Raw genomic sequence first — 27496 nt, 5'->3', positions numbered from 1 at the left:
TACATGAATCAGATATTGCCCCCCAGAGAGACCTATCTATCTGAGCTAATCACCTGTCCCTTCTGTCCTAGGTACTATGCCACGGTGCATCCTCTGAAGAAGCGAATATCAGTCACCACTTGTGCATACGTGTTGGCTGGGATATGGATGCTCTCCTGTGGGCTGGTGGCTCCTGCCATCGCCCACACCTACCATGTGGAGTTTCAAGAGGAAGGTTTCACCATCTGCGAGGAGTTCTGGATGGGCAAAGAGAAGGAACACTTGGCATATGCCTACAGTACCCTCATCATTACCTACATCCTTCCCCTTTCGGCTGTCTCCCTCTCCTACATTTGTATCACAGTGAAGCTGAAAAATCGCGTGGTCCCAGGCCACCCAACTCAAAGCCAAGCTGCGTTTGACAGAGTCAGGAAGCGGAAAATCTTCCGCCTCATTGTCTTGGTGGTGGCAGCTTTCGGCATCTGCTGGCTCCCCATTCACGTGTTCAACATTCTCAGGGACATCGATATCAACCTGATCAACAAGCATTACTTCCTGCTGATCCAGCTCCTTTGCCACTTGTTTGCAATGAGCTCCTCTTGCTGCAATCCCTTCCTCTACGCCTGGCTGCACGACCGCTTCCGCAGTGAACTGAAGAAGATGTTCACCCTTAAGCAGAAAATCATTCCCACCAATAATTGTGTGGCAGTAAGCGTCATGCTCTGAGACATCCTGGGACTCAGCCATTCATAGCCATGTGTGGGTGGGCTGGAGATGTACTGTACCCCACCCAATGGATCCTTTCTGTGCCAGTGCTGTTATACTGCATATCTGATCTGCAAAAGAGGGTCTTGTCCTAACCAACCAATATAATTAAATACCGAATCAGAACTGAATTTGAGATTTACATTTATCTTTCCTCTAGTCAATGGTTTTGGTGCTGGTTTATTTCTCTCTACTGTGCTGCTGTTGGTCTTCTTGTCTCACATTACTTGTTCTCTCTTCCTTTTTTTCTGTTATTGCCCTTCTAACAAAGAATCATCTGGCTCTGGGTTAGGTCCCTTCCCTATAAGCATTTTCCAAAGAGTCCTTAAAAGTCATTATCTGGGTCCTCTCAGGGATTCCTTTGCATCTGCCATTTTCCCTTTCCTTTCTTTTCACTACTAACCCAAATTGCCGATGAGTCAGTTAGTTATCTCTCCTGTATCTTTATCAGCTGATGGCCTTATTTTGTAAAGCAGTTTCTAAAAGGCAGAAAATATGTATTTTCCTCAGCTAAGGGTTATTCATGAGCTGAAGAGCTCACTTCTAAAAACATTTTTTTGTCAAAGCTTTTGAGTGTTAATGTTTCAGTTGGCTCAGACCACAGACCTGCTTCAGTCTTAAGTCTTTCTTCTCCTACTTTCTACTTTACTACTATTAATTGGATTTATTTTCTATATATCTGCATTTTATCTTATTTTAACAATTTATTGTAAACCACCTTCTATAAGGGTGAAGGGCAGTATATCAAGTTTAATAAACCATAAACCATGAATGCTCATGAGCAAAACTGAACTTTAAAATATTGTTTTTTGTTTCTTCTTTTTTTTTTAAATTTAATTTTAAGTACATTAATAGGAACTAGTCCTTACAGAAAATTAGTGAAATATCACATTAAAGTTTAAATCATGAAAATATTCTAGCATAGTGTTTCCATTTCAACCAATATACCAATCCTCAATAGAAGGAGATCCAAGAACACAAACAGCATGAGCAACACTATCTCACAGGATAAATATGGGAATTACCCTAATGAAAGGACTAATATTAATAAAATATTAATTTGGGAATTTAATCTGAAAGGGCTGCATATACCAGTTCAGCCGACAGTACCTGACAACCTGCCTCAACAGTTTTATTACTCAAAAACATTATTAATTGAGATGGTTCAAAGAATATATAAGTATTAGTAAGATGTTTTACTACACATTTTTTAATTTTATTTTAAGTAACATTTCAAAATAATTCCAAGAATAAATCTTGATACAGAAAAGATGAATAATATTGAAACAAACTTGTAATTATAAAAATGAAACAAGAAAATTACTATATTATCCAATCTTTAGTCCACAATTTAACAGGGGAACAAGGCACACAATACCTAGGAAAAGACAAGTCGCTAATCAAAATTAGAGACAAGAAGGGAGTAGCACAGGGTTATAATAAAGTTACGGAGCAGATGAAATTACTGCTCTTGGCTGCGAAAGTGGAATTACAACAGTCTTGGATTCAAAAAATGAATTTACATAAGTACACAAGTACATAAGTATTGCCATACTGGGAAAGACCAAAGGTCCATCAAGCCCAGCATCCAGTTTCCAACAGTGGCCAATCAAGGTCACAAATACCTGGCAAGATCCCAAAAAAGTACAAAACATTTTATACTGCTTATCCCAGAAATAGTGGATTTTCCCCAAGTCCATTTAATAATGGTCTATGGACTTTTCCTTTAGGAAGCCATCCAAACCTTTTTTAAACTCTGCTAAGCTAACCGCCTTTACCATATTCTCTGGCAACGAATTCCAGAGTTTAATTACACATCTCTAGGTCATTTATAAATATGTTAAAAAGCAGCGGTCCCAGCACAGACCCCTGGGGAACCCCACTAACTACCCTTCTCCATTGAGAATACTGACCATTTAATCCTACTCTCTGTTTTATATCTTTTAACCAGTTTTTAATCCACAATAGAACACTACCTCCTATCCCATGACTCTCCAATTTCTTCTGGAGTCTTTCATGAGGTACTTTGTCAAACGCCTTCTGAAAATCCAGATACACAATATCAACCGGCTCACTTTTATCCACATGTTTGTTCACCCCTTCAAAGAAATGTAGTAGATTGGTGAGGCAAGATTTCCCTTCACTAAATCCATGTTGACTGTCTCATTAATCCATGCTTTTGAATATGCTCTGAAATTTTGTTCTTAATAATAATTTCTACCATTTTGCCCTGCACCAACGTCAGACTCACCGGTCTATAATTTCCCGGATCTCCTCTGGATCCTTTTTTAAAAAATCGGCGTTACATTGGCCACCCTCCAATCTTGTGGTACCATGCTCAATTTTAAGGATAAATTGCATATTACTAATAGCTCCGCAAGCTCATTTTTCAGTTCTATCAGTACTCTGGGATGAATACCATCCAGTCCAGGAGATTTGCTGCTCTTTTGTAGAACTGCCCCATTACATCCTCCAGGTTCACAGAGAATTCATTAAGTTTCTCTGACTCGTCAGCTTCGAATATGTAATCTGTTGGGTTGGTCGTGAGCCCTTGGGCCCTGGCCGAGGCCAGCAGGCGCCGACCCAGGCCAAGGGGAGACCGACCCACCACCGCACACCCCAGCTACACAATACCCCCTAAGCTACCCCTCCCCACAGTCCCTCAGGAAGAAGGGAAATAGGCATACAGGCGGGCCTCGCGGCCGAACCGGAACCCACGCACACAGAGCCACTCGTGCGAGCCTCACAGCTGAACTGGAACCCAATCACACACAGGGAGGGGTGAAAGAAACCAGAGGGCCCCAAGATGCCAGACACGCGCTGAACACCAGCAATAGGGCAGAGGGGGAAACAAAGGACCAGAGCGGGCCACGCCCATGCAGGGGACTAGCGCAGGACAGGGGAACTAACACAGCACCCCCCCCCCCCCCCCACCAGGGTAGGAGCCCCAGGCAGAAGCCAGAGGAACCAGACACAAAAGGAAGGCAGAAAGCCTTTGCCTCAAACCCACTGTAGACAGAGGCACACGGAACACAAAGGGTTAAGCTTGTAGAGCCAGCAGAGAGAGAGTGCCATAAATCAACAAACAATCAGAGAGAACGCTTCCCCTCCAGAGAGGGAGTGGGGCCCATCCAACAAACACACTGGCAGAGGCAGGAATACAATACACACAGTACACAAAGGGTTAAACTCACTGAGCCAGCAAGCCAGGACACTGGGAAGAGAAATCCTTAAAACAAACAAACAAAGGAGAACAGCTGACCCTGATTACAGAGCTAAGCACTGTGATAAACCACAGTGTCTGGCCCTTACTTGAGGAGGCCGCCAGAGGGCGCTCTCCCATGGAAACTGGGAGCTCCGGGGATCTAGCTGAGTATTGGCATGTATGGGCCAGTAGAGGGAGCTCCAGAGAGATAGCTGGGGGAGTGAGAAGAGACTTCTGGACCCAGATCTTTCTAGAACCAGAGGGGCGAGGTCTCAAGAGGTGGGGAGGTTTATTGGACACCTCATAAATAGCTTCCTCTTAGCAGAGGAGGGAGGTTTGCCCGAAAGAGAGAAGTTTTGCCCGAGGGAGAGGAGATGGGAGCCTGGAGACTGGAACTGTGTGTCCCGGGGCTGAGGAGAAAGGACTGTGTGTCCGAGGAGGTAAAGCAGGCTGCAAAGCCTTGGGTTGGAAGTCCCCAAAATATTGTGGTTGGAACTGTGAAGTGGTTAAAGTGAACAAACAGCCGTGGGTGGAGGATAGGACTGTAAGGTTAAGGTGAATAAAGTGTGTCCTATCCAGGGGAGGTGGCTGTTATACCCTGAGACCCAGATGTTCCCAGTAAATGGTCTCGGGGGGGGGGGGGGGGGTGCTTCGCAGTCAAAGAATAAGAGTTGGAAAGCCAGGTTCCCAAAAGACTGTAATCAAGCTCTAATAAACTGAATTTACATGCAACCAGCTAATTTGCATATTTTTGCAAGCAGAGGAAGCTGTGCTATCTTCCAGAGAAGGGTGACCAAGGGGCCCCACCAGAAGAACTGGTAAGGGGGATTGGTTACCAGGAGATACAGCGGGGAGGCCGAGCCAGTACTGAAGGTTAATGAAGAGGTCACCCTGAGGGAAAGGGGAGGACCAAACATAGAGGCCCGAGTCAACGGACACAGACAGAAGTCTGGTCTTAAGGTGGTTCCCTGAAGCAAAGGGCTAGGGAGGCTGAGCAGGAGCCACTAGAGGGCCACTGCACACGAGAGAGCACTCCTGTGGGCTTACAGCACACACACACACAGCAGCAGCTAACCCAGAGGGAAGGAAAAGAATACTCTAATACAACACAGATCCCTGTCAGAACCTAGAGCACGAAACCTAGTAAGTAACACAAAAGCAGAGAAACTCTTTAGCTGCAGGCTAAAGTACTATCCCCTGACGTCAGCACAACCCCTGGCAGCCAATCAGAAGAGAGTAATCCACCTAAGTGGATGAACACAAACTCCCACGTGAAAACAACAGCACAAAAAAAAGTGGGAAATGGACCAATAACTCCAGGAAAACGGGAAATAAAATACCAAAGAACCACTTTATTCAATGACTCGACACAAGTAAAACTGTGTTTCGGCCAGAAGGCCTGCCTCAGGAGTCTTGGTGATCCTTGTAAAAACCCCAGGTTTTTACAAGGCGCGAACAAGATTTCATAAAGGTCTTTTTCAAGACTATCCAACCCCAGGTTTTTACAAGGCGCGAACAAGATTTCATAAAGGTCTTTTTCAAGACTATCCAACCCCAGGTTTTTACAAGGATCACCAAGACTCCTGAGGCAGGCCTTCTGGCCGAAACACAGTTTTAATTGTGTCGAGTCATTGAATAAAGTGGTTCTTTGGTATTTTATTTCCCGTTTTCCTGGAGTTATTGGTCCATTTCCCACTTTTTTTTGTGCAGCCAATCAGAAGAGACATCCCCCCCTCCCCCTCAGCCAAACCGGCAGAATCATAACAGAATACCATTTCCGGCACCGGTATCCCACCCAAATCTTCCTCGGTGAAGACCGAAGCAAAGAATTCATTTAATTTCTCCGCTACGGCTTTGTCTTCCCTGATCGCCCCTTTTACTCCTCGGTCATCTAGCGGTCCAACTGATTCTTTTGCCGGCTTCCTGCTTTTAAGATACCTAAAAAAAAGTTTTACTATGTGTTTTTGCCTCCAGCGCAATCTTTTTTTCGAAGTCCCTCTTAGCCTTCCTTATCAGCGCTTTGCATTTGATTTGACATTCCTTATGCTGTTTCTTATTATTTTCAGTCAGTTCCTTCTTCCATTTTCTGAAGGATTTTCTTTTAGCTCTAATAGGTTCCTTCACCTCACTTTTTAACCACGCCGGCTGTCGTTTGGTCTTCCGTCCTCCTTTTTAATATGCGGAATATATTTGGCCTGGGCTTCCAGGATGGTGTTTATGAACAGCATCCACACCTGATGTAAAGTTTTGACCCTCGTAGCCGCTCCTCTAATCCGATCATATTATGATCACTGTTATCAAGCGGCCCCAGTACCATTACCTCCCGCACCAGATCATGCGCTCCACTAAGGACTAGGTCTAGAATTTTTCCTTCTCTCATCGGCTCCTGTACCAGCTGCTTCATAAAGCTGTCCTTGATTTCGTCAAGGACATTTACCTCCCTAGCTTGCCCCAATGTTACATTTACCCAGTCAATATCGGGGTAATTGAAATCATCCGTTATTATTGTGTTGCCCAGTTTGTTTGCGTCCCTAATTTCCTTTAACATTTCTGCATCCGTCTGTTCATCCTGGCCAGGCGGACGGTAGTACACTCCTATCACAATCCTTTTCCTCTTTACACATGGAATTTCAATCCACAGTGATTCCAAGAAGTGTTTTGTTTCCTGCAGAATTTTCAATCTATTTGATTCAAGGCTGTTGTTAATATACAATGCTACCCCTCCTCCAATTCGATCCACCCTATCACTACAATATAATTTGTACCCCAGTATGACAGTGTCCCACTGGTTATCCTCTTTCCACCAGGCCTCACAGATGCCTATTATATCTAATTTTTCAATTAGTGCAATATATTCTAACTCTCCTATCTTATTTCTTAGGCTCCTGGCATTCGCATATAGATATTTCAAACAATGTTTGTTGTTCCTATTTACATCATGCTTAGTACTTGACAGTATTAATTTGCAATCATTTGTCTGATTTTTATTTTTATTTAAGGACACCTTGCAACCTCACTATCAGGATACCCTATCTTCCCTGTTTTGGTGATATCTTTGAAAGATACCTTATCCCGAACCATGCGCTTTTGAGCGACTGTCGGTCTTCCCCCCCCCCCCCCCCCCCCCCCCCCATTTCTAGTTTAAAAGCTGTTCTACTTTTTAAATGCCAATGCCAGCAGCCTGGTCCCACCTTGGTTAAGGTGGAGCCCATCCTTTTGGAATAGGCTCCCCCTTCCCCAGAATGCTGCCCAGTTCCTAACAAATCTAAAACCCTCCTCCCTGCACCATCGTCTCATCCACGCATTGAGACTCCGGAGCTCTGCCTCTTTCTTGGGCCCTGCGCCCAAATGTGTAGGATCATAGAAAACATATTTCACTGAATTCAATTTCAATATACATTTACATGAAATATTCAGTCAAAAAAGACCACCCAGTTGCAAACCCGTGGACGAAGTTAAAAGAACAGTTGGCACCGCTTTTGGGTTGTTCTAGATACATCCGGAAATACTTTAATCTTATAATTCAAAAAAAGCTCTTTTTTCTGACCAAAAAATTGTTTCAACATCCAGTCTCTATCAGGTTGTAGAACAAAAGTCATAATTAACATTGCAGGTTTTAAACCCAAATTATCATCTTCAAGTGTCTGTGTAAGGTTTAAACTCTGAAAAGATACTTCAGCTCCTTAAGTAACAGGCTGATCAGTTGTCTTCTTAATATAAGGCAATAAGTAATACATTTTAGAAACCAGAGGGTAAGCTTGGTCCGGAATCTTCAATATTTGAAATACTTTTTAAAGGTTATAAGAGGTGCAATTGAAGACTGTCTAGGAACATTTATAAACCGCAATATTTTAGACCTCTGTTGAGTTTCTAAATTTTCAATCTTGTTCTGCAGCAACAAATTTTCTTTAATCATATTAGCTTGAATTTGTTGGAGAGATTGGATATCTTTATGTTTTACCACACATTTAAAAGGAAATTTAAATACAAAAGCAGCTCCAATATCTACTATTCTAGGAAGCAGCAGCAAAAACTGCTTACAAGGACTTTGTGTAGCTTTAGAAACATCAGGAAACATTGTCACATTCAAAGACAAATAAGAAGAGTTTTTGTACTTGAAATACAGTCTCAATAGCCAATCCCTATCAGGATCTAGCGGAAGAGTAACTAACAATTAGGGCTGTGCCTAGGGTCTCTGGCACCTCCTTGCAGACCATCAGTTGGCGCCCCCCCCCCCCCCCTGCAGACTATCAGTTGGCGCGCACCTCCCCCCCCCCGACCTGCCTGGCTCCAAGGCACGTCTGGGGCGCGATGGAGGAAATGGCTGGGTTTGGCCTGAGCCTCCTCTGCTCCATCCCCGATTCCCCGGCGCTTTAAATTTACCTCTCTCCGCCTCCGGCTCCAACATCTGCGCAGCGTCAGTGAAAGCGCTGCCTGTCTGACGTCTCTCCACCAGCCTTCCCTTCGCTCGTTCGTTCCCTCTGGGTCCCGCCTTCTTCTGACGTCATTTCCTTGAGGGCGGGACCCAGAGGGAACAAACGAGCGAAGGGAAGGCTGGTGGAGAGGCGTCAGACAGGCAGCGCTTTCACTGACACTGCGCAGACATCGGAGGCGGAGCGAGGTAAATTTAAAGTGCCAGGAAATCGGGGATAGAGCGGAGGAGTAAGTTTTTTTTTTTAAATACAGCTCGACGGCGCGGCGCCCTTGAAGGCAGGCGCCCCCCCCTGCGGCGCTTACCGCGCTTACTGTGTTGGCACGGCCCTGCTAACAATGTAGAAGGAATAACTAGTTCATCCTTTGAAGATTCCAGGAATGCCAAGTTTAAACTGTCCTTAAAGGTACAAGATAAAACATCTTGCCCATCTTCATCAGCCTTCTTCTTAAATGGTAGTAAATAATAGACACGAACAATAGGAGGTAACGATTGGGAGGGTACTTGTAAATCAGACAAAGTATCAGTTCTCTTGACTACTTCCTCTGTCTTCTGGATATGAGTCTCACAAACAGTTAAATGTGATTCATGATTTTACACTAAACTCTCCAGCTTTAAAACTTGAGAACCATTTTGCGCTAGTTGCATTGATAGGCCTTGTCCCAATGAGACTATCAAAGTCCAAAAATCATCCAAAGTTAACGAAGACGGTCTTCCCAGATTAAATTCAAAAACTGGTGTTGCTTGGCCAGACACTGCAATTTTGCCAGCCGAACCAAGAGAGGTTGCTCTGAGTCCTGCTAAACTCCCGGGTGCAGAGGTGCTCACCAGGGCAGCTACCAAAACAGCCTCCCCTTGCAGCAGAATCGAAGAACAGGAAGTGAGATCTTTCCCCTGCACCTACCCGACTGCAGATGCTCCTTCCCTCGCAACTGCTGGGTTGACAGGAGGATTTCTCTCTTTAGGGGTCAGCAAAGTGCTGCAGTCAGGAGGAAAATGAACAGGAACATCGTCCTCCACTATCATCAGTGGCCCATCCCTGGATGGTAAAGTTTTTATCACAAAAGCATCCATAGTTGCTGAAATTGGAGGGGGAGGTAAACGGGTCTCCAACAAAGCAGAGTCTGGGTTCCCCTTCCATTTGACGCACTGTGGCATAAGGTAAGGAGCTCAATATGACCACATGTTCACATTAGGGAGCCATTTTGGATCCCCAAGTCTGAACTTTGAAATATTGATTGATACCCACCCTTTCCCTTAACTTCCTTTTTTGCCCTCTACAGCAGTGGTTTTCAACCGAGTCCTCAGGGACCACCTGGCCAGTCAGGTTTTCAGGATATCCACAATGAATATGCATGAGATGCACTCTCTCATGGCTAAGGAGAGGGCCAAATCTGCTCCTTTGGAAATGCCCAGAACACCAAGTCCACAAAATCTGACCTGAAAAGGAGAAGACAGAATTAAGCATCTCAAACAAAAAGCTCTCAGATACCTAGAGAGCACTACAATAAAAATTATCCTCCAGCTTCCCTCCATCTTCTAAGGGAATCCTACAGGTTCCATTCAGTCCTCTCCACTCTTCTGTGTACCTTTTAAACTGGCCACCACTGCACTATAGTGGCCATTGCACTGGTGATTGTAGCTAGAACAGATTACAATGACTTGTGCTATCACCCTTATTTCTGTCATAGTGATCATTACAGTATGTTGTAGACCAACAATACTTTAAGCTCGCATGTCCTTATTGCTCAGTATGTTAAACCGAGTTACCTATGAGTCATCATGCTCACAGGAACAAATGTTTGGCTGTACTGACTGGCAGCACGTTGCATCAACTGTGGCACAAAGAAGTATACCAGATTTTCAAATGACATGTTCCACTGCAGTGATCTGCACCTGGGTGCTGTAAAACCATGTCAACATGGACAACAATTCTTGCAGAATCCTCCAGATAAGCTCTAGAAAAGGCCAAGGACACTTCATTCTTTCTCTTCTACACATGTTATTGGTCTTCTCTCCCCATCACCCACCTCTTCTCTCTTCCTCTTACATTGCCTATTTCTTGCCTTGCTCTGAGATGGGAGCAGTCACGCAACCATGATTTTTACAGGATTCCCCAGAACGATTACTGATGCTGTGAGGGAGAAAGAACAAGACTGAAAGACCCGGGGTAAACACCATCTATCTCTCTACTTCTGCTGTAACTGGGTATATTGGCTTTTTGACTCCACTGCTGATTAATATGCTGAACCTCCTGGCTTCACAAGTCCTGCTGCTGGTGACCTCTTTGAGACAGAGGGAAGGGGTAAGTGAGGGAGTGAGGAGAAGGAGGACAGGAGGGAGTGGCAGAAAATGAGTGAGTAAGGAGTTCAGAAGACATGGTGCTGGTCCACTGCTTCCTCCCTAATGCAGAGAGCGGGCCACATGGATTTTAACTCCTTATTCTCCCCCCTCCTCTAGGAGACTGAGAAGTCCAAGCAGTATGAATAAGACTCCTCTTCCAGAGGAGTCAACTGATTCTGACCAAGGATGGGGAGAACAGTTGAGAGCGTGAGCTTCCAGGGAAGTAGAAATTAATGAATACTGAGAGATGCGGACAAAATCACTAGGAAAGAGAGGATGAGGGTAGAAAGAAATTGCTCCATTTTCTATACGCTCCTCTTTACCACAGTAATCCTCCAACCCCAGCTCTCAATACCTGTAGGCTAGGACTGTCTACTGGAGTTTTGGGTAGAGAGGATCACTGAGGTAAAGAAGAGAGTTTTAGAAGAGGTCACGCCTAGGCCTGGCCCTACTTCCCCCCCCCCAACCCCCGCCCCAGACACTCCACCTCCTTTTGCTCTACATAATTAAGTCTTGGTTACTGCCAAACGTGATCAAGGTCTACTTCAGTACACTCCAAGTTCACTAGCTTCACCATTTGTTTTCCAGAAACTCCTAAAAACGTCTGTCAGTAGCTCTTTTTTTTTTTTTTTTGCAAGTATGTGAGAAGCTGTAATTCCACAGCTGCTTCTGTGCTGCAAAAACACAACCCTACACAGGGCAATAAATCTTCACAGGAAAGAGCCAAGTACCACCTATATCAGTTCAAATATCTTATTTGCCACATGAACAAAAAAATGCCACAGGCTGAATATTTCCAGATGTGTGGCCATTTCCCAGGATTATAAACTTAAACTGGAAAGAGTAACTTGTTTTAAATAATTCAACGCAGTGCTTAGTTTTTCCTAACGGAGTACCAACCTTATACCTTTTGAAATTCTTTACTGACCCATATGTTGAAAACCAGTGGATTAGAGTTCAGGACCTGCGTTATCCTGTTCACTGAATTTTCTCCTGAATCAGACTCTGGATGCTAAAGTCATACAAAAATCATCATCCTGATATAATACATGGGCTGCAGGAGCACAAGGTCCACACTCAAAATATTGTTCCAGTCATCTTGCTGAATCCTAGTTTATTTAGGCCCAAAGAACACCTATACGCAAAGTTTATTAGCTGTACAATAGACTCAGATGTTAACAGAAAAATTGGACTTCCACCAACTGCTGTCTGCAAAAATTCTACATCTTCTTGAGTAGAGGAGTGTGGTAGCCATGTTAGTCCACTCTTAAGGTTATCAATAGAAATCAAACAAAATAAAACATGGATAAGATGATACCTTTTTTATTGGACATAACTTAATACATTTCTTGATTAGCTTTCAAAGGTTGCCCTTCTTCGAAGGAGGGCAACCTTCGAAAGCTAATCAAGAAATGTATTAAGTTATGTCCAATAAAAAAGGTATCTTATCCATGTTTTATTTTGTTTGATTTCTATTGATACATCTTCTTGGAAATTGTCCAGCTGGAACTCTTCCAGGCCTGCAGGAAGATCTTCAAAGCCAAAACAAGCCAGGGCTAGCATCACAAATCCTTTGTTGGCCAGAAGACTTGCTCTGTATTCGATCAGACCCCTTGCAGTGCCATACACGTCAATCACTGCTGGAAAAGGACCAGGTCCAATGTCCGTGAGTTTTGAATCCAGTATAATACCTAAAACTTTGGATTTACTGTCAATAGGGAGCATCTCTCCGGAGGGCAGAGTTAGCAGATTGTCATTAGGTTAATCCTCTGCCCTGAACCATACTATATTGATTTTTTGCTTATTAAGATTTAAAAAGTTATCAAAGGTCCAGTTATCTACCAATTGAATGCTATGTTTTAGAACTTGCATAGTTTCATCATAATCCTCAAACACTGGATTTAAAATAAAAATATCATCAGCATATGAGAGAATAAAAACACTCAAGTCATCCAACATCCTTCCCAATGAGCTTAGGTAGACATTATACCACAAATTCTATAAATGGCGTTAAAAATCGCATCTACAAATTAATTGAAAAACAAGTCAATTAGCGATTATAATTGTGCCTTAACAATCAATTATTGGTGCTAATTGGCTTTAATTTACGTGCCCAGGTCTGCGCATAAATTTTACACGCAGCTCCAAAAAGACAGTGCGGCCATGGGAGGGTCGTGGGAAGATCAGGGGTGTTTGCAAAATTTATGGGTGCTGTTATAGAATAAGGGGGATCCACGCCTGATTTAGGCATAAGGATTTACACCAGGGTTCAGCTGGTGTAAATGCTCACACCTAAAGGTAGTCATGGATCCAGGTACTAAGCACTATTCTACAAATGGCGCCTAACTTTGAGTACCATTTATAGAATAGTGCTAAGCGCTATTTTTTTCAGTGCTGAGATATCAGTGTCATTTATAGAATTTGGTTCTAAACAACAATGGTGACAGTAGGGAGCCCCATGGCACCCCACAATGGCCTGCCCATATTGATGAAAAAAAACTTTTCCATGGACACAGTACCTTCTCTTACTCAGAAATTCGAAGAACCAATTTAGCACACAGCCACCCGGGCCAAGAGTACTAAGCTTGTGATGCAATAATTGGTGATCCATTGCGTCAAAAGCCAACAAAGTGTCAAATTGAATAAATATAGATTGTTTGCCTTGACTTAGGCGTTTCCTTATTTCTGATATTAGAGTAATAAGTAATGATTCGGTACTGTGAAATGTTCTAAAACCATGTTCTGTAAAGTGCACACCATTATAAGATGAAAGATAAATCAGTTGATCAGAAACAGCAAACTCAAATAGCTTAGTCAACCATGGTATACTAGGAACAGGTCAATAGCTATCAACTAAAGTCAAATCTGCCCCTAATGACTTTGGAATAGAAGTACTATACAAGCAAGAACTTCAGGGTTAAATCCCTCTTACAGGGTTTTATTTACAAAACTGGTTAACCAAAAGAGCCACTATGCATTATGCAAAAAATGTTGAAAAAAGCAGCTGATAGAGGAGCCCCGCAGAACACCAGACTTTAGTGTCTGCCAACTAGACTCCTGACCTTGCCAAAACATTTTTGCTTATGATCTGCTATAAACACTTGAAACTACCTATAAACAGCAGCCCCAATACCCAGGGAGAAGAGCTGAAAGAAAGTCAAAACAGAGAGACAGAGGGTAGCCTGAGAACCTGGGGAACTGGGTTCAATTCCCACTGCAGCTCCTTGTGACTCTGGACAAGTTACTTAACCCTCCATTGCCCCAGGTACAAAATAAGTACCTGTATATAATATATAAACCACTCTGATTGTAACCACAGAAAGGCAGTATATCAAGTCCCATCCCTTTTCCCTTTCCTACTGATGCTTGGTTTAGAATATTTATGAACATCAGCAGAGCTCTAACCGCTTTCACTTTGATGTAATCTCTGCTTCTACAGGTGGCATGTTCTCTCATCATATGGAGTTTCCCCTGTAACTTTCTGCATGTGGAGCAGTTCAGGCAGCAGATCTCTTCAGTTGGTGGGGCTTGGGCATCCTCGCCAGCAACAGGTGGCTACACCACTGCATGAGACACACCTGGAATAGAAACAAATCCAGAACAGGGAAGCTTGAGCACCGGCACAGGAAACCAGGAATCACAGCCAGCTGGAAACTTGAAAGACAGGCAAGAACCAAAGAACATGAGAATCACAGGAACCACTGATATCAAGATTATCACAATTAATGACTCACTGCTGGTGCAATCCAGAAGCAGAGTATATTGATCCCTCCCTGCTCTCTGGGCTGAAGTCAGCAAGAGCCAATCAGACAAGACAAAGGGAGACAGGACTAAAAATAACAGTGCACAACAGTCCCACACAAAACACAAGGTATAAGGATGCAGCTCCTCCTACAAACAGGGAGGCTCATGAACAGCACTGCTGGCCCTGACATTAATCTGCCTTCCAGTAGGTTTAATTTGTGCTGAAATAGAAATTGAGCAGCCTGAATCTGAACTAAAAACAAAACTCATAGCTCCAAGATGAAAGAGCTAAGAGCAGCAAAAGGGAAATATTACTTCATAGAAAGGGTGGTGGGTGCATGGAGCAGCTTGAAACAAGTAAAAAGGATTTCTGGTTATAAAGTGGAGTGGAGGAGTGGCCTAGTGGTTAGGGTGGTGGACTTTGGTCCTGGGGAACTGAGGAACTGAGTTCAATTCCCACTTCAGGCACAGGCAATTCCTTGTGACTCTGGGCAAGTCACTTAACCCTCCATTGCCCCATGTAAGCCACATTGAGCCTGCCATGATGGGGTACAAATGTAACAAAAAAAAAAAACAAACAAAGAGAGGGGAAAGACAGAGCTTAGCTGCAGTGGCGTTCCGTGCGTGGCTGACACCCGGGGCGGATCGCCGCTGTGTGCACCCCCCCTCCCGGGTGCAGTGCAACACGGCACCCCCCCCCCCCCGGTGCAGCGCCTCTCACTCCCCCTGACAGTCCCCCACCTGCCAGCACCTCCAATCTGCAGTGCTGCTGACTTTAAATAAAGAAAACCGTCTCGTCGTTGACCCTTCACTCACTGAGTCCCGCCCTCGAGGAAATAGGAAGTTATACAAAATGAAAAGATGTACATGACATGCTCATTAAATGCTTAGAAATGTACATTTCATGAGCATGTCCCACTTTCTTTTCCCTCCCATCCATGAGCAGTATATTCCCCTCTCCACTTTTCTCCATCCCCTTCTGTGTATTTTCCTCTTTTGCTCCTTCCCCCATGTATGTTCCCCTCCCCAATCTTTTTTCCAGCCTCCCTCCACCCACCTTTTTTTTTACAGCTCCCTCCCTCCCTCCAACCACCCAGGGCCTTGCACTAATTTTCAAAGGCAAAGCATACTCTTCTGCAGGCACTTTTTTTCATTTAAAATAACATGCAGATTTGAAAATGAAATCGGTGTCTGATTTTCCACCCCCAAGAATGCTTCACCTAAATGCAACAAAGAGTATATAAGTTACAGAACAACGCATGTACTTTAACCACATTAAGTGGAGGAGTGGCCTAGTGGTTAGGGTGGTGGACTCTGATCCTGAGGAACTGAGTTCGATTCCCACTTCAGGCACAGCTCCTTGTGACTCTGGGCAAGTCACTTAACCCTCCATTGCCCCAGGTACAAATAAGCACCTGTAAGCCGCATTGAGCATACCATGAGTGGGAAAGCACGGGGTACAAATGTAACTAAAAAAAAAAAAAGAGATGATAACTTCCAGATAGATAATTTACCCCTGGCTTTGAAAACTGATCTTCCCATGCTTACTGCAATAGAGACTACAGAGTACCAGGATATGAAACTTATAGATTTATTACATTCAATCCCACCTTCCTGCATGGTCATAAAATTAATCACTTATCTGGATATACATCATGTACTTAAACTTCACATGGTAAGCTCCTTGTCACTGTGCTTTACATTGTTCAGCACACACTGGCTTTGTCTCATAACTGTAAATATTATCTTTGCTGGTACAAATTAATAATCTCTCAAAGTTTTGCAAAGCCCACATGACTCCATCCACATTCCCTCCCCTTCTTTCACGTACCTTATCGTGCTCTGGTGGCTTAATGGCCTCTCCAGGGAAGGAAAGAACCCAACTCTTTGCTTCCCGGCGCTGCCACCGACCACTCGCTGCCCGCGCTGCTTCAAAATAGCTGCCAAGACTTTAAGCAGTGATCTCGCACGACTTCTGCAAAAGTCTCATGAGGCCGCCGCTTGAAGTCTCTGCAGCCATTTTGAAGTGGCACCGGCAGCGAGCGGTCAGCAGCAGCGCCGAGTAGGAAAGAGTAGGGTTCTTTCCTTCCCTGAAGAGGCCCACCAGGGCACGATAAGGTATGTGAGGGGAAGGAATGCTGAGACCCGCCAGCCAGCCTGCCCGCAAACTCGAACAAACTGGAACAACCTGCCTGGACGCCCCGTGGTGCCCTCAAAAAGAGAACATGTCCAGGTAAACCCGGACATATGATAAGCCTAATCATAGGTGGCTCTGATTTTATGTGCATGCAACAACTATCCAAGGATCTGGACCGAAAGTAGGTCAACAACAGTAATCCAGTGCATTTGAGGTGAGTTGACGATTGTCTGCATCAGTGAACAATGCTCCTCAAATTATCTGTGAAGCACAAAAGGAAATGCTCAAACTCATTTGAAATAAAATTAAATGAACCTGAAGCTTGCAATGAAACACATTCAAGCTCATTGTAGAAAAAAAAAGATGTTCGCAAAATATTCTCCCTGTTTACCAAGCTGAGCCCTTTTACTAAGCTGTGCGCCAGGGCCTCTTTCACCACAGTGGGTAAAAATGGCCAAGATGAAAGGGCAAGTGCAGTAAATCGATACTTGCTGCGCAGCCATTTCAGGGGAAGCACTTACTGTCACCCATTGAGGTGGCAGTAAGGGCTCCCGTGGTAACTCAGCAATAGCCGGGCACTTCCTAATTACCACTGGGTAACCCCCTGTGGAAATATTTTCAAATATTTCCACTATCTCCAGAAATGCCATGTGCTGGGGGTGGAACTACCCCCAGCGCCCAAGTTGGGCCGACAGTAGCTCTGGATTGCCACGCAGCAAGCCTGAGACGGGCTTACTGCTGCTTAGTAAAAGGGTCCCAAAGTGAATGGGCTGTGTCGGTATTAGCACATGGCAGCTAACACACAGGGAGGGGGGGGGGGGGTATGTGTTACCAGGAGGCTTACGAGGTAACTGCCTCCCACATGTGTCTTTTTGCTCTTCTTGGTGTACAAAAGGATGAATGCATCTGGATCTGCTCCATTTTACAGCAGATCTCATTATCAGCTCTTACAGCTCCAAGTTTAACCAGCAATTTCAGGATTTCCCAAAATCAGCACCTCAGGATCCTTGAATAGATCTGGTTTTCAGGATAAGCAAAATTTATTTCGATTTTGCTCACACCTTTTTCAGTAGTACATAAGAACAAAAGAGTAGCCATACTGGGTCAGACCAATGGTCCGTCTAGTCCAGTATCCTGCTTTCCAAACAGTGACCATGCCAGGTCACAAGTACCTGGCAGAAATCCAAATCATAGCAACACTCCATAGTACAAATCCCAAGGCAAGAAGTTGCTTCCCATGTCTGTCTCAATAGCAGACTATGGACTTTTCTTCCAAGAATTTGTCCAAACCTTTTTTAAACCCAGATACGCTAACCGCTGTTACCACATCCTCTGGCAAAGAGTTCCAGAGCTTAACTATTCCTTGAGTGAAAAAATATTTCCTCCTATTTGTTTTAAAAGTATTTCCATGTAACTTCTTTGAGTGTCCCCTAGTCTTTGTACTTTTGGAACAAGTAAAAATTTGATTTACTTGTTACATTTGGGTACTTCTCTGTCTCTGGAGGGCTCACAATCTAATCTAATTTTGTACCTGAGGTAATGGAGAGTTAAGTGACTTGCCCAAGATCACAAGGAGCAGCAGTGGGATTTGAACTGGCCATCTCTGGGTAACAAGACTGGTACTCTAGCCATTAGGCTACTCCTCTTATTTTTAGACCCAAACTAATCAGAAACAGCTCATAAGTATTTTCTCTGCTTAATCCCTAAACACAGACCTCAGTGAAAGCTAGAGGACTAAGCAAAATGACAATTTCAGAAAGCATGGTACGTATAAGCATGTATGCTTATACATCAAAGACCCAGCAGGTGGTGCTAATGATTAGCAAGAAATGGGCTTGTATTGGATTAATGGCCCCTTACTGGATTTTGTTGCATTTCAAATAAACATATCTTTCAAAAATTTAAAAAACAACAATTGCTTCCGTATCCAGAGATAAGGGGGGGGGGGGGGGGGGGCTCTCTCTTCTTTAATCATAATCAGGGCTGGCTGAACAATTAGGCAAATCAAGTGTTCATCTAGGATGGCAGTTTTGGGCGGTTGGTGAGGGACAGCAAAGAACATTAAAGTCAAGCATTATAAACTAAAACAATCAGCAATCCATAATTTCCCTTCAGGGATGGGAGATAATTTCCACACAGCCCATTTACCAAGATAAATAGCTTCTGGAAATTACATTCATTATGCACGTGTGTATATAAAATCATGATGTCTAGTTCTGGGAGAGATGACGTTAGAGCGATCATGATTGTTCTCGGTCTTTACTATCCAGTTTCCAGTTGTCATTTTCAGTTGTACATGATGAGATGTCCACTCAGTTGTGCTTTTTTTTTTCCTGTAATGGGACCATCCTTATGGACTATGTCCTGGTATGTACTATTTCATAAGGGACTCAAGGCACATTTTTTAAATCTGTTTTCTGACTTTTGCTTTTATGTTTCATTCATAGTAACATAGTAAATGACGGCAGATAAAGACCTGTATGGTCCATCCAGTCTGCCCAATAAGATAAACTCATTCTACATGGTATGTGATACTTTATATGTATACCCGAGTGTGCTGGCTCCTCCCACGACCAAAGGGCTTACATTTGGTCGTTTCTGAGATGGGCGTCCTTGGTTTCCATTATCACCGAAAATCAGAAACAACGCCAAATGGTGCAGCCTTGTCTAAAATTAGGCGCAATCCCCGGGTATAAGCACTATTCTATAAACCATATCTAGCTTTAAGTGCGGCTTATAGAATAGGGTTTTTTTTCAATGCCATATATAGAATTCACTCCATAGTGTGCACAGTTGACTATGGGGCCCTGTTACATAATGGCAGTAAGCCCAACGTGGGTTTACTACTCACTCTTCCAGGATTAAAAGCTGGCCCAACATGGCTGCCAGCTGTAATTCCGAGTCCAGCATGCACCATTTCCGCATTAGCGCGGTGATAACCTGGAGGTAATGTGGCATCACCGCACACTGCCCGGTTAGCGCCTGGTTACAGCGGGTGCCCTTACCGCTATCTCAGTAGGTGGCGGTAAGGGCTCCCAACTGCATGGCCACGTGGTATGAGTTATCTCACTGCGTGGCCATTTTTTGGGGGGGAGGGGGGTTTACCAGCTGCAGAAAAAAGGCCCTAGTGCGTGGGAAAAACAGCTCCTGCCGTTACCGCGGGGCCCTTTTTCTCGCAGCTTAGTAAAAGGACCCCTCTCTGATTAGTGATATACCACTTTTATGGTTTAGCATTAATTTATTTCATATTTTGTTTTTTTACCTGGTGGTTAGACTTCACTGTTTAATTTGCTCTGGTTCTTTATTTCCCTATGGCCATCATGTGACTTAGAATTTACACGCATCACGTTATAGATAAGCTTAGGCAGTTCTGAGCGTAAATTCTAATTAATGACAATCAGTGTCAACAATTGCTTAAGTGGCAATTATCAGCAATGATTGGCTTGTTAAATAAGTTGCACGTGCAAATCCAAAATACAACTGGATTTGCACAAGCATCTTACGTCGTGCTATAGAATCTGGGGGTAAGCATAAAATTGGGCACTCATGATTATATAATTAGGGGTATTTATGAACACATGCACGTATATGCTAGTAAATATTCACACATTTATCTGTATGTAAATGTTAGCCCCTAGTTTATACAGTTGCCCTTTAAATGTCTGTAGGTGGTGGAGGTTCAAAGAACGAGAAAGTACACATAAATCATTTGAAATCCTTTCCTTTTGACTCATGGAGGTTGCATTTTGGAAGCTTTGTTCTGCACTGGATGTTTTAAAAACTTATATAACAAAGTTATTGCGAGAGGCTACCCTGAAAAAGATTTAACGAGCTGTTTGCAAACATTTCGATGAGCAGAACCCATCCCTGTTATGGAGTTCTAGCACGAGGTTTCCTAATCTCATCTGCTTCATACCAGTCCACACGTAATGTAGCTGCTTTAAACGTCCCTTCTTTCTCCAACTCAAGGTGGGGCAGAATTTGTGTTGTGCAATGTTTGACTTTCCTTCAGAACGCAATACGTAAATACAGAACCTTCCCAGAAAAACCTCAGGTTTAACTTTACCCCTCCCTGTTGGTAAAGATTATGATGAATTGAAACTCGTAGTCTGAAGTGTGAACATTTTAGGTTCAGGGAGGAGGAAGATACTTCTTTCCTGCTCAACTGGAAGACATAAAGAATAGAGAACTAAAAAGGCTCATCAAGAAACACAGAAGACGTGTATCAACAATTCTTCAGAATAAAAAAGCAAAAAGATTTGGTGGCATTAAAACATGACGCACGGATACGACACAGAACACTAAGCTAACTTCCCCTGGTGCATTTTTCGTTATTTTAAAATCGTTAGGGACTTTAACGATTTAGATTTTTTAACGTTTGGTTGCTGCATCTGCCTCTCAGTCATCACACAGGGAGGGAGGAGGAGGAGGTACGTACGGCGCGTCCAGATCGAGGCTTGGCACGCGCGTGCCTCCACTCTCGCGAGATCTAAGTAGGTTACCTTAGCGACGCGGCGGCTCGTGGTGGCACAGTTGCTAAGCGGCGGCAGGTGAGAGAAGGTGGAAGCGGCGAGGCTCGGGAGCAGCCGATACAGCGGTATCCAGAATCCGAGGGCGAACCCGACAGTGAATTCTTCGACCTCATAAACATGTCTCTGATCCAGCAGTCACAGGTTTGGTTCCCCACTCACGTGCAGGTGACTGTGCTACAAGCGAAGGCCCTGCGGACCAAGGGAAAGGCTGGTACCAACGACGCGTACTGCATCATCCAGCTGGGCAAGGAGAAGTACTCCACGTCGGTGTCCGAGAAGAGCCTGGCGCCGGTCTGGAAGGAGGAAGCCACGTTTGAGCTGCCGCTGCTGCACCAGGGCAACCAGGAGCGATGCACTCTCTATGTCATCGTCATGCACCGGGCCCTGGTCGGGCTAGACAAGTTCCTGGGCCAGGCTGCCCTCAACCTGTGGGATCTGCACCAGGACAAGAACCGCAGGAAGTGCCAGTGAGTGCTGAAGCAAGCCGGGTCTGACTGTTCCTAGACTCTCTGTCTCTGTTTTTCTCTCTTATCTCTGTCTACAGGGTGAGCCACAAGAAGATCCAAATAGCACCAAAATAAGCTCAGTCTATTTTTCTTCTTCAGTTTAATTCCTCTGAGGGCCATAAGAAAAACCTAAGGGTAACAAGACAAGAAGGAGGCTATCTGCAGTACGCGTACTTTAGCCCAGAACATAAAGGTGGGGGATAGGGAGGTGGGAGAAATATAGGAGGCTATTTTATCTGGCTGTCCCTAGACTTCCAGCAAAGCCCAATGAGTGTCATGGCAAGACATGGGCTTTAGAAAACAACCCCCAGTCTCCCACCACAACTCACAAGAATAACAAGAGCGCCTTAAAGCTCACGTTTATTCCTGGTTTTTTGAACGTGACTATAGTTGCCTCAAAGTTGGTATCTTGAGATACTGACTGGTTAGTCACATAGGTAATCTGCATGCCTATATTTTAAATGAAGGTCCAGGAAGCACTGTAATTAAATGATTACATACAGGAAGTTTCTCTCTCTGTCTTGTATATAACGATAATTAAAGGTATAATAGAAACTCTCAGTCACTTCCTAGGAAGGAAGGAAGGGATAGAGTAGTGAAATCCTCATGCTACTTATTGGTCTTATATACTAACTGAAAACAAAATGAACTTCTTTGAAAAATAATTAAAATGATTTAGACTAATAAACTAAGCAAATATGAATGCAGGGATAAGAAAAAAAAAACATTTCTCTTAAATCCTGGGGCTGATGCAGAATTTATGTCTGTGTGATAGAGAAGCAGGGTTTTCTTTTATTTTTTTTTTTAAGAAGATAGTGCTGCATGAGTCTATGCATAGAACACTAAAATGAATGGTAAGGAGGATATTTGCTATTCAGCCCCAGTGCAGAGAAGTACATAGAAGATTTAAGGCCAGCACAATGCTAGAACTTGCTAGGTCTGACCAAGCATAGAAGGATTATTTCATCCTTTTGTAGTAGGGTCAGAGTGCACTTAATGCCAGTTTCATCTTTGCTGCAAGCATAACAGTACCCACAACTTTTAAGATAGTACGGGAAGTGACTGTTCTGCACCCACGTAGAAGCAGAAAAAAAATTGCATTTGTATATTGTGCTGAGAAATTGGAAAATAAGGCCAGTGCTGGGCAGACTTCTACAGTCTATGCCCTGAAAATGGCAAGAACAAATCAAGACCAGGTATACATATGAAGTATCACATACCATATGTAATAAGCTTTATCTTGGGTAGACTGGATGGACCATACAGGTCTTTATCTACCATCATCTACTATATTACTATGTTACATTGACTTAAATGTTGTTCTGCGTATAAATGTAACATTTCCCCCCCCCCCCCCCCCCCCCCCCCCAGATTCTATATATGGTGATTTGAGCTGTGCGTGCAATTTAGACTTGCATCCAAATTTGTGTATGCAACTTAGTTAGTGAGCTAATCAGTGCCAATAAATGGCAATAAGCAATTATCTGCACTAATTAGCAATACTATAAATATAAACATAATAATAATATAAAGAGATGTGCCTAAATTCTAGTGTGTGGATCTGAAAAGGGGGCGTGGTCATGAGAGGGGCATGGGCAGGTCAGTCGTTCCTAAAATGTATGTGTGTTATAGAATTACCGGGAACCGCGCCTAATTTACACATGGGGATTTATACCAGGTTTTCATTGGTGTAAATGGTCACGCCTAAATATAGTCGCAGTTCCTGGTATTAAGTGCTATTTTTTTCGGTGGTGATTTTTTTTAGGCACCACTTAAAGACGCTAGTCCTTTATGTGGAAGAAAATTTTGTAGACTGATATTTGTCCACAGAATAACATTGCCACACACGTGTGCTGACATTCTCGGACATGCAGAACCTTGTGAACTAATCAGGGTAACCTGCCTGACAGTTTTGCACAAGTTTTGCCAGCTTTAAATTTGTTTATGATTAGCTTTCTGCATTGGTAAACAAAACTTTTTGATTCAGTTTGTTACGCACAGCTTTCTGCATACTGTTGGTTGACTTGTAAATCGCAAAGATTTATTTCCTTATTTGCATATAGAGTTTCAAGATATAACAAGTATGGACAAAACCAGTGTTAATTAGCCAAAAGAGAATGAAGTCTAGATGTTGTCAGTCATTTTGCTAACCTAGTATGGAAATATTTTTGTGTGGCTTGTTTATAGCAGTGATATATTCTGGTCAGATTAATAATTACAAGAGATTTTCCCCTTTAAGGGCTAAATTTACTAAAGTGCACTACCTTATCACTATGTATTATTAGTAAATAGATAAGTAAAACAAATTAATGCATGTTAGCGTGCAGTAATGTACTTCAGTAAATCTAGCCCTGTAAAGTGAGGTTTGTTGGTTTCTCTTTGTGTACATTAACACTAGCCCCTTTTATCCTACGTTTTTAGAGGTAATACACTTTCTGTTGTATACTTCTGTGCATTGCTGCTACTGTCTGGCCAAAAAAGCTGAGTTATTTCACAGTTGTGAACATATGCAAGAGTGAGAATAACTCACTGTTTATAGCTACATAATGTGACATGCAGGATCATGTACAACTCTGTGGAATAAAATTCACTTTATTGACCCGTTTGCAACAGTGCTGTGATCAAATTCAGACAATTGCTAAAAGTCATCTATAAAAGTTGTTTCATACTGCAATATATATATGAAACAAGTGTAGTACAAGGAAACCAAAATACAGCATTAATAATTTACCAGTTCATTTGGATGGGAATGTGATCCACCCACGGATTAACTAACAAGCAGGTGTGGCAGTGAATTATTTCTTTTTTATGTTGGTGATGTAGTGCTAAGAGTGAGACAGTGTCAAATTTTTTGTGCACTAAATAACTTACAAGTAAGTTTTTAAATCCTAAAAACGTCTTCATTTGCCCAGCCTGTATAGAAACCTATATAGGTATTAAACACATTTTTACAGCCACACTGTTTAGATAAATACTTTGGGTGTCAAAAATATAACAAATGTGCCAATGTTTGACTGAAAAGCAAAACCAGTGTAATAGTTTCACAGATCTTTTCTCAAACAATGAAGTATCAGACAAAAGTGAGAGGGGAGATCTTTGTAGCTCTCAAGCTGGTTAGTACTTTTTTTTTTTAACTTTATTGAACTGTGCTAATTGAATGCACGAATTTAAAAAGTGATATTACCTTTGGCATCTCTTTACACTTATTGTGTTTGGCTCGATTGAAAACTTGAAAAAGATCAGCGGATATGTTCAAAAAATAAAAAATGAAGAACTTAAGTAGTGATGGAAACCACTCCTGTTTTCATAGTGTTTATAATAGACCATACAAAACTTCACATGCAAAACAATATGGTCACATGATGAGCAGGTTGGCAAGGACCTCTTCTTAAAATGAAGAAGGTAGAAGTAAAGCAGTAGTGTGGAGTTTCTGCTTTTCCAGACACAATGTGTAGAACTGTTTATAAAAGGTAGAATCTGTTGAAATAGCTTTTGTACCTTAGTTGTCAGAAATTAGGACATTGGGAAAACAGTACAGTGATGCGATAAAGCCTTCTTCCCCTCTCCATTTTTCCTATCATTACACATGTCACATAGAATGGTTTCTGTCTGATCTGTAAACAAAATGTAATATACAGAACAGTAAACGTAACACAGCTTTGTTCATTAAAATAAATGACATCTAACATCCATATCACCCTTGTGAAAAAGTAACTTGTCCCCTAAACTTAACTGGTTGTACCACCTTTAGCAGCAATAATTTGCAACCAAACGCTTGCTATAATTTGATATTAGTATTTTAATATTGCTGTCGAGGGATTGGCCCACTCTTCTTTGGAGAACCGTTTTATTTCAGACAAATTTATAGTTTTTGTGTGTGAACTGCTCATTTCAGGTCCAGCCACAGAATCTCTGTTGGGTTCAAATCAGGACTTCAGCTAGGCCAGTCCAAAACTTTAATTTTGTTTCTCCTCAGCCATTCAGATGTAGACTTGCTTTTCTGTTGTGGATTGTTATCTTGCTGTGAAACCTGAATACGCTTCAGCTCATGGACAGATGACTGAGCATTCTCTTTAAGAATTTTCTGGTATAGTGCAGAATTCATGGTTTCTTCAATAATGGCAAGTTTTCTAGGTCCTGAGGCAGCCAAGCATCCCCACACCACCATATTTGACTGTTTGGTATGATATTCTTATTGTGGAATGCTGTATTTGCTTTACACCGGACATAATGGGACCTGTATAGTCTTGTCTGTTAATAGAGCATTATCCCAAAAGGCATGGGGATCATCCAAGTGTGATTTTACAAATGCGAGATGAGCATTGATGTTACTGTTAGCAGTGGTTTCCACCTTGTTATTTTCCCATTTTTGGCCAGTCTATCTTGTAGAGTCATGAACACAGACCTTAGCTGAGGCTAGAGAAGCCTGCAGTTGTTGGGGATGTTGTATGAAGATCAGTTGGAAGGACGTGTCTCAGATGAGCGCATGAGATGAAGGGAGGTAGAAGATCTGGCAGAAGATCTATTCTGTTCTGTTTTTGACACTGCCTTTTTCAATACTAGACCCAAAATGATTCACATTTAACTTGTTTGTCTCATGTTTATTTTGGTGTTTCTTGTTTTGCATGTTATTAGTCCATTTACTGTATTTTGTTTTGAGCCTTCAAGAAAGGCTGTCTAAAATTATAAAACAAGTAAATAAGCAGGTTTGAGTGATAGCATAAAAGATTGGTCAAGATGTGGAAATTTAAGCAAAACAAAGAAAGCCAAGTATAGAGAAAACTGATGCACGTAGAATGCCAGTAGGGATGCGGATGATGTGTTGGTGCTTTCTATCCCCCAGCACTCCTTAACATGTGTTGGATTTAGTTGATGAATTTCACTATTATTTTGAATCTAGGTTGAACCTTCAAAAATCCACAGCGCTACCTTTTCAAAATTTTGTTTGTACCCTTTGGCAGGAGGAATTCCCTTTAACGTGGATGGCGGGATAAATTAAATATCTAGGTATCTACTTGCCTTGAGACCTTGCAACTTTGTTTTCTCAGAATTTGGAACACCTTTTTACATAAACTAAAACTTAAGTTGAAAGCCTGGTAGTCTTAGCCCTTGTCGTTAATGGGGAAAGTGGCGTTGTACAATGTGGTCATGTTACCTCATCGGCTTTGTCAAATGCTACTATTTGTACTTAGTGTGAAACAGGATAAGTGCTTGGTGAAATTGCTTAATGCTTATTTATGGAACGGGAAGCAAGACCGGCTACCATTATCTAGAGCTTATTTTTTTAGGGAACAGGGGAGGGGGTTGGGTTTATTATCAGTCCGTTTAGTTTCCTTGGTCTGTGGCATGCGACACATTAACGATTGGTATTGGGGCACATCTCACTTTTCATATACTCCAACCGAGACTGTTCTATCCCACCCTTTTCACTTTAGTTACGTGTTGCATGCTAGGGTTTCACATCTGTAGTCCTTTTGTCATACTTATCAGTGTTTTTGCCATCTCTATGCAGTATAGTGCTGGGTTTGTAATGCCCTGAAGTTGCTACCCCAGGTAACACCTCTGTTGCCTGTTCAGGGTAATTGTGATTTTTTACTGGGAATGTTGGTGGCTCGCTTCTGGTCCTGGCGACAGAAAGGCTTAACTTTTCTCTTTCAGGTAGTTACAAAGGCTGGACTCGTACAGCCTTATCTTTCTCTATTTAGATGACAAGGATGTGTTTTCTTACTTGCAACTCAAACATTGTATCATCTCTGCCTGCTTCAGCATTGACTGCTGAGATATATGAGAAACTTCCCAAAACTTATAGTCTAGACTAGTATATGGCAAGTATGCGTGCCATTACGCTATCAC

General features: G+C 42.8%; 2 protein-coding genes across 2 annotated transcripts in view; both read left to right on the top strand.

Moving 5' to 3' along the window:
* The window catches only part of LOC115458964 (prolactin-releasing peptide receptor-like), a 36408-nt gene extending 34920 nt beyond the window's left edge, over positions 1–1488 (top strand). Inside the window, 1 exon segment of the mRNA XM_030188820.1 lies at positions 72–1488. Coding sequence (XP_030044680.1) covers positions 72–705 — 634 coding nt within the window. The 3' untranslated portion in view covers positions 706–1488.
* A 19657-nt stretch (positions 1489–21145) lies between these two features.
* Positions 21146–27496, top strand: part of LOC115458963 (rab11 family-interacting protein 1-like) — a gene marked incomplete at its 3' end in the record, with an annotated part of 51839 nt that continues 45488 nt past the window's right edge. Inside the window, exon 1 of the mRNA XM_030188819.1 lies at positions 21146–21604. Within this exon, the coding sequence (XP_030044679.1) occupies positions 21255–21604 (350 nt within the window). The remainder of the gene's footprint in view (positions 21605–27496) is intronic.

This window comes from Microcaecilia unicolor, unplaced genomic scaffold (genome assembly GCF_901765095.1).
Source record: "Microcaecilia unicolor unplaced genomic scaffold, aMicUni1.1, whole genome shotgun sequence".
In the NCBI taxonomy this organism is placed as follows: Eukaryota; Metazoa; Chordata; class Amphibia; order Gymnophiona; family Siphonopidae; genus Microcaecilia; species Microcaecilia unicolor.
This window is presented reverse-complemented; position numbering and strand designations above follow the sequence as displayed.